General features: G+C 42.5%; 1 protein-coding gene across 1 annotated transcript; it reads right to left on the reverse strand.

The window, feature by feature from the left end:
* Positions 1-3,874: 3,874 nt before the first annotated feature.
* LOC131685137 (loricrin) lies at positions 3,875-5,728 on the reverse strand. Its single transcript, XM_058968609.1, has 2 exons — positions 5,578-5,728; positions 3,875-5,269 (listed from the first exon to the last, which is right to left on the reverse strand). Exons 1-2 carry the CDS (start codon positions 5,593-5,595, stop codon positions 4,583-4,585), a joined length of 705 nt encoding a protein of 234 aa, XP_058824592.1. The 5' UTR covers positions 5,596-5,728; the 3' UTR covers positions 3,875-4,582.
* Positions 5,729-8,144: the final 2,416 nt, after the last annotated feature.

Here is an 8,144-nt window from a genome sequence, read left to right on the forward strand (position 1 = left end):
TAATTTCGCTATCTTCCTCCCCTATTACGTAACAAATTCTTTAAAAAAAATTTTCTTCGGTAAAAACATGTTACGTAACGTTCTAGCTTACTCCCCCTCCCCCATATGTAACAACATGTCACAATTTGTCGGACCCCCTCGCCCCCTAAAAGCGTAACGTAATTTATGAATGGTCCCTTATACATATTATACCTTTCATTCGAATCATAGTTTATACAAATCGGTTCAGCCATCTCCGAGAAACTGATGTGGACATTTTGTTAATATATCCGCACATATACACATACATACATACATACATACATACATACATACATACATACATACAAACATACATACATACATACATACATACATACATACATACATACATACATACATACATACATACATACATACATACATACATACATACATACATACATACTAGCATGGAGAGGTGAACTTCCATTTGACGCAGTTTTTGTCCGGGCACGGATGCTTCCGGAAGTCCTTGCATCGGTTTGGACATGCTTCGTCACCCCTTTGCCCGGAGTGTGCGACTGTGCAGGAGACATCGGAACACGTGGTCTTCGAATGCCCTAGGTTCGAAGAAGCTCGTAGGGGTATACCTGGTATGACAGTGGACAATATCGTCGAAGAGATTTGCCGTGACGAACATACCTGGGACGCTGTCAACAGAGTGGTCTCGAGCATACTCTCTGAGCTGCGCTCTGAGCTGTTCGTCAACAAGAAGCCACAAATCTGGTTTCGAGAGAAATTCCGCCGCCGGAGAACTCTCCGATTGTGTAGACTAGGACCACCGCCGGGGACCAGTTGAGTAGTACGTGACGTAGCACCGATTGCCCTATGACCGGCAGCTGCGATGTTGGAGGCCTACCTAAGAACCGAAGATACCGTCACATCGCATTCACCAGAAAAGCGACTCCACGACATCGACCCGAACCGATCTCGACACCCTACCGGGTAGCTCGTGAGTAGGCTAGATCCACCGCCGGGGATTAGACCGAGTAGACCGCGTCGCAGCGCTAGCAGTGGGTCGTTGGGGCGCTGGTGAACCGGAAGTTACGCTCCACCCGGAATCGCCGGATATACCTCAGCACCTACTGGATGGTACGTTGAGTAGGCTAGATCCACCGCCGGGGACTAGATCGAGTAGATCGGGACGACGCGGAGAGCTAAATGGCTCACAGAAACGAACATCGGTATCAGGAGAAATCTACCGCTTGGTTGCAGGAGAACAGGCTAGATCCATTGTTGGAGACTAGACCGAGTAGTTCGCGAACAAGTGAGGGCGGGAGCTGAATAGCTCATCGGGAAAGTAGAGCGAAACGGAACGAGAGGAAGCCAAAGGGCTCAAGAAATTGTGGTGCTAAAACCAAAGAAGAATCGGTATCGGGAGAACTTCCTTCGCCGGGGAACTCTTTGTCGGCGTAAGGTAGATTCCCCGCCGAGGACTAGACTGAGTAGACCGCGAAGAGACACCACCAGTCGCGGGTCGTCGGGGCACCTGCGACCTGGAGAATTGGTGGTGTGTCGAGGAGTGGCGCTGTAACCCTGCGAAGAAACTTTTTTTTTAAATGAAGCTTTCAAGAATATAAATTCATTGTACGGAGAAGCCTGTAAAAACGACTGTAAAGTAACGCTCGTACAAACATATAGATCAATAGTACTGTTCCGTTGCGTTGCGTTGTGACGATGATTTTGGCGGATTGCACACTGACTTATCTAATAAGAGTTGCATAGGAAGTGGCAAGTAAGAATTCATACCAATCCGACCCATATAGAAACCTCAACAGCATGATAGCCATCTTTGAAAGCCGATCCCATCTCCATCGTTTACGGAGAAGGATAAGGTAGACGGGAAGTGCTGATGCTGGAAGGACGACGATTCATCAGACTCTTCCATAGGTGTAACGGAGTTGATGGTTTGGAAGGGTATAAGGTCTAGGATTCGCTCCAAGCCAGCGATGCGATGCGATGCGAGCCTGTAAAGCATAGTGGATTAGGTAGTAGTTTAGTTAGTTTTTGAGTACACGATCACTCGAAAAGGAAAAGATCTTGTTTAGTTTAGCAATTTGAACTCCACACAGCCGACCGTGGAAGTATTACCTAGAAAAGCTAATCTTATCTGCGCAATGGGCCAGATCACTATTTATTGCGACAGTATTTAGAAAAATTTCGCCTTTCCTCCTCTACGATATATCTATTGGGTTGAAAACGAGTGATAACACGTTATACAGACAAAAAGTTATGATAGTTCGAGATGTTATAAATCAAGGCAAGTATTTCCTATTTTCCATATCGGAATATTTGTAAAATATACGTATACGAGCGGTAATAACGACCACTATCGACTACTATCGGCAGAAGGTTGATAGCACCCAGTCGTCGCCTGACCAAATGCCATCAATAGGCTTAGACTCGCGTGGTGGCAGGTGGCATGAAATAGGAATCTTGTGAGAACTGAATTGTCCCAACGTTTGACGACCACAAACATATAGATCAGTAGTACCCTTAATAAAGTTACCTCAACTTAACCGTTACATAAGTGTTAAAAAATGTTTCTAGAAATGGGAGTAGCTCCTTAATAAAAGTGAAGGTGCTAGCCGATTTATAGACATAAGCAAATCACGAAAACATCAACGAGAGCTAAAAAATAGTTTTGTTCGCCATTTTTCAGTTCGTGATCACGACGCGGCATCTCTCCCTGATTTGCCTTTTTTCTTAAAAATGATCGTGGAGTTTTTATGAGTTTTTTTATGATAAAAACCATTTCAGTATATTTTAGATACTTGTCGCAATTGATAAAAATGATTTTATCAAACATTGATTGGTTTACTTTGATGCAGGATTGATTTTTAGAAATGTGCGGAATCTCTCCCGCAATCACCTTACACAAATAGCCTGTAGAAGGAATGCGCGGAAGTCCGCAGTAAATAGTGAGGTTGGGTGTCCTAAGTGAAATCTGGCTGTTTATTCGACATGCTTTTACGAAACAACGCATTTTAATAGCAAGTCAAAATAAGATCACGGGATCATAAAACATAATTGCTATTACCTAGTGTTATTTGTATGTATTCATGTTTTGAATCATTTTTTAGAATATTTATTTGTACTTTTACTCATAATAAGTTCCATATTTCAAAAATTAGAAGAAAAAGCAGCAGCAGTTTTCAGCATAATTTCTTGGAATCATATTTTCTACAACTTTACCGAAGATACCGATCCTGAATATGATTTAAAAAAAAGTAAATTTCAGATCATACTACAGGTAGATTAATCATTGATATATCATTGCCAAGAGCAGAAGCTTTTCATATACTGAAATTTTCCCAAAGATACCTCATTGCTAAACTGTAATTGAAAAATTGCCTCGAAAACTCAACGTAGGGGTTAGGTATTTTTTATATAGAATATATACGCAAAGTTTGACATAAATTTGGTAAGTAGTTTTTGAATGACAGTTAACACCGCAAATTGTGTTTTTCCAGAAACGTTCTACAGAAAGTTTCGTCACCGGATAGTTTGTCGATATTTTGGCATGGAAAAATTACAGAATGTTATTGAAATGATACATTACCATGTACAAAAGTTTTGATCAATTCGTTTCACCCAAATTTCTAAAACAAATTCGCAAAAAAAAATTTTTTTTTGCTTTGAAACCCTTACTCCCCCTAATCCGTGTAACGAAATATTATTATTATTCTATAATACAACGATTTTTTGGAATCTTTGTGAACAAAAACTGATAAGGTGTACAATAATCGAGGAATAGGCACTGGGACAAAATTAACAATGCGGAATCAAGATACGGCCAGACAAACCCAATGAAAGGACAATATATCAAAACACAATAAAAATAGAACAACGATTTAACGGTGACAAATTTTTCGATTTTTTTTATTTTTTTGATTTTTTCGTTTTCTCGGTTACGTTTTCACTTTCTCGGTACAAAAACAACTATAACAAATAAACTAGATAAAAGAGAGATAAAAACATTTCAAGTATGTACACGATTAAAAAACAAGTAATAACAAAAGTTGTTCTCGTGACGTCTCTCTCGTTGGAACAAACGATGCTGTAGCCAATGGGTGTTGCATTTGAGTTGATGTTGTTGTTGTTGATAATGCAGATCTTGATTGGAGTTCGTTACGTTACTAGATGGAGTATAAGTCAAAGGCTACAGCATCGGCTGTTACTTTCCAGCGTAGCCGACGGCTGTCCTCCTCTCGTTATGCCATAGAAGGCGGCCCTCGGCAGCGGGATAGAGTGCTTTGGAGGGGAGAGAAGGACACCCGCGGAAATCGCTGGCTCGCTCAGACCCGTTAGAAAGTATAGTGATAGTTTGATGTGCGTGTTTTTGTTCTTTGTAATGGTGGTGGTATGTTCTAAGTCTTGTTTCTGACAATCTTTTTCGCTACGTTCGTTGGACTTTATCGCATAATCCGTTGTTCGTTGGCCGGTTCCATTTTGTGCATGATCGTAGGTCGCCTTTTTGGTGTTTTGCTGACGCTCTGAGATATTTCTAACTCAGGACCATAGATTTGGTACGTTGTTGTGCTAGCTTATGGATGAACCTTTAAAAAGGAGCACCATAAGAGCCTGATGGACGAGATGGAGCACCGTACGATCCAGATGGGGCGGACGGAGCACCGTAAGATCCCGACGGTCCAGATGAATACGATCCAGAGGAGGACGCAGTCTGCAGGTATTGGGCAACCTGGATGGCTTGTTTAACTCCTTCCAAGTCAATTCCAACGACACGAGATGATCCACCACTTGGAGCACCGTAGACTGGAGCTGGAGCACCATAAGATCCACTAGGAGCACCATACGATCCACTTGGAATACCGCCTCCAAATCCACCACCATGCGAGGACGAACTCTGGCTTTCTTCACGCAGGAGAATTTGGCGGATTTCATTCAACAACTGTTGGTCAACATTCAGACCCTCAGAGGTTTGACCACCGACTGGAACATTTTGCAGACCACCACCACTAGAGAAGCTTCCGGCACTGCTGAAACTGCTAGCATATCCGGATGATCCTCCGCTGGAGTAACCACCACCGCCGCCGGAATAACCGCCACCTCCGCTGGAATAACCGCCACCTCCGGAGTAGCCACCGCCTCCGGAATAACCACCACCGCCGGAGTAACCACCACCTCCGGAGTGTCCGCCGCGGCCACCACCGGACGATGGACGGTTATAATTGTATCCGGAAGGTGGTTCAGCGACAGCAACAGTGGCCAAGGCAAAGGCCAAAAACTGAAAAAGGGAAAAACCACACCGTCATAAGTACGTACTTCTGCCACACTCAAAGTTCGCTGATTTTCAATAGCAACTCTGAAGTAACTTGAATTAGTTTAGTCCTGAAGTATCACTTTCACTTATACGCTTTCAGCGTAAATTCACATCCGCCAAGCAGCTGATCACCGCCAGTTAGGGAAGGCACTGAATCTAAGTCGGCGTTTTTTTTATTAACACTTTTCAATCTAGTTAGCTTCAGAGCTTCACATAGCCAAAAATATTCTTAAAATTTTTCTCCAAATCTTCACACTGTTCTACTAACTTACCACGGCAAAGTTGTTCATTATACTTAAAAACAGGGTACGATAATTTAGATGTTTACTGAGACGAGTGTTGTGACCGAGTGTGCCTTCCACCGGCCAAATTGCTATTTTATACCAAGCGACCACAAAATGATAGTCTTTTTTTGCTGAACCCCCAAGACTAGCTGCTCTCCCGAACAACTAGTACGTTTTTCTTCTTTCTCCATCATGCATAATACGAAAAAAAAAACTATTCGTCTTGCAGTGTGCTTCAATCCCCAGCGACCTCCCGTGCACCCCAGTTTTGAAGGTTGTACTATCTTGCGCGCATCTTTCTCTCTCGCTGGCCCACTATTCCGACGGCGTTTTGGGGGGATCCCAACAAACTATAGTGAAGGTACAGACAGCGTGTTTGCGGCGTGTAGTGTTCTTCAGCAGAGCCGCCTGCATCTTGAGAGCCAACGCCGCTTTTGTGGCGGGGGCCGTAAATAATTTTTCGTCAAGATCTCATCCCCGGATCGCCACACAAACGGTGAATATTCGAGGACCAACTGCCTTGGGGGATATATCTGCCAATACTCGAGTGCAAGTGCTATCGTCCCTCGGCGCTGCGGTGCTCACGTCGATGGTGATAAATTGCACAGGAGATATTGTGCAGGCATAACGGCGTAGGTACCAATAACCCACGCTGCATCTCGGAGGCACATTACAATCAGCAGGAGGTCAACGGTGCCAAAAATGGTGCGGCGATGGTTGTGCCGAAAACGACTACGGTACAGATGCCAAAATATGGATCCGAAATTGGCATGCACCATACGAAGGCTAGAGTATAGGCTAATCGAGTGAGAAGTGCACGATATTGGTGATGTGAAATTGGCTAGTTGAATGACGCTTGGCGGGCTTCAATTTGATTAAACAGAGTGATCTACATAAAGCAAAATATGGCAAAGTTGAACATTGTGTGCATGTGGAAATGCTTATGCATGACTAGCTAGTTAAAGAACCATTGAAAGGCAGAATAGAGCAATTTATTGGAGTGTCAATAGACATTGCAAATCATATCCATTTTCCAAACGAAGAATTAGTAAAATAATGAGAATGACAAATTTGTTTCCATCAGACTGAACGACTTGGGTAAGGTCAGTTGATAGACATCCCTATTGTTTTTTAATACTCCAAACACCAAGCCACAACATTAGTCGGAAAGCCAAATTGGATTGCTATATCTCAACTGTTTCCCAACAGATCCTAAAATTTATAACACCCATCCTAAGCTTATAGATGAGTTAGGATACCACAAGCAGTACCGTCTTTACGCATGGGCACACTAGGCCAGGGCCAGGGCCCCGGGCTTTTAGGGGCCCCCAACTTAGAATGAATATAGAATCATTTTGAAGGCTATATTCTAAAAAATAGTAGCACTCAATTGTTTATAACTAGTAGCATGTGAGTAACAATTGATCAGTTGCTCGGATTCGTACATTACACTTAATCTCATGTGACGTTTAGAAAGCATCAGACAATCAAGGGCATGGTAGCGGTAAGAAACGAGGCACTGCATGACCAAAATGGTATTTGACCAATTCTAACGTCAATTCAACATTTCGATTAGAGATGTCCGATTACGATTCGATTAATCGATGAATGGCTATGGAAATCGAATAATTTTACTTAAAATGTTTACTTTTAAAATACGTTAGGGGAACATAGCTCAATGCGTTAGCTCAATGGAGTCGAGGGTCTTTTCCATATTAGACAATAAAAATAACAAAAAACGAATCTTAGTGGCTGGTCGTCCGATTTAAGTTGTTGTGCTTCATGAACCATCGGCAGACCGTATTTGGCTGGAGCTCCACTTCTTGCTTCTGCGACTCACTCATTTCGATAGTTCACCAGTAATACATTTAGTTTATGAAGAGCACTGTACCTAACATTGGTAAGTTTACGTTTCAATTTCCTCTCATCAGCATTGGACACGGATTTAACTTCAGATTGTTTGGACCCAGCTTGGGCTAAGCTTTTTGTTTAAATTGGTGGGAGTTCGTGATAAACTTATACCACTAATCGTATTCGTTTCGAAAGGCACCAAGCAAGAACGGCAACCAACAAGGTGGTAAAATTTGCACAAGGAAGCTGTGCAGAAAGTGGAAGAGAAAGATTTCGAAATTCGGTACACAATCCTTGTTTGGCAAGCGATCCGCGCTTGGGGCAAATTTTCATTCCTTCGTCACATCAGGAATTGTAAATGCACAAATCTACATGAAAACCTCTAAAAATGACTCCTGGACTTCTTGAGGTTTCACAATACTTTTGCGGCCAGAATAGGCATTTTTCAATTTGACGTCGTATTCTGGCACAGAACCAACTCTTTTATTTTTGGTCGACACTCTGCCTTATCAAACATATTTAAGACCGTCAGAATCAGGAATCAGATTATACTGGCTCAAATGGAACGTATCCCGTTGCTAATCGAGGGTTTGTGCCTCACGGCAGCGTACGTTCGATATGTTTCCTATTTCGACTGTTTTACATGACTGGCATTAAAATGAATTTTTTTAACTTAAATTTTTATTCATTTATATGTGGGTTTA

The sequence above is a fragment of the Topomyia yanbarensis genome, chromosome 2 (genome assembly GCF_030247195.1).
Source record: "Topomyia yanbarensis strain Yona2022 chromosome 2, ASM3024719v1, whole genome shotgun sequence".
Lineage (NCBI taxonomy): Eukaryota > Metazoa > Arthropoda > Insecta > Diptera > Culicidae > Topomyia > Topomyia yanbarensis.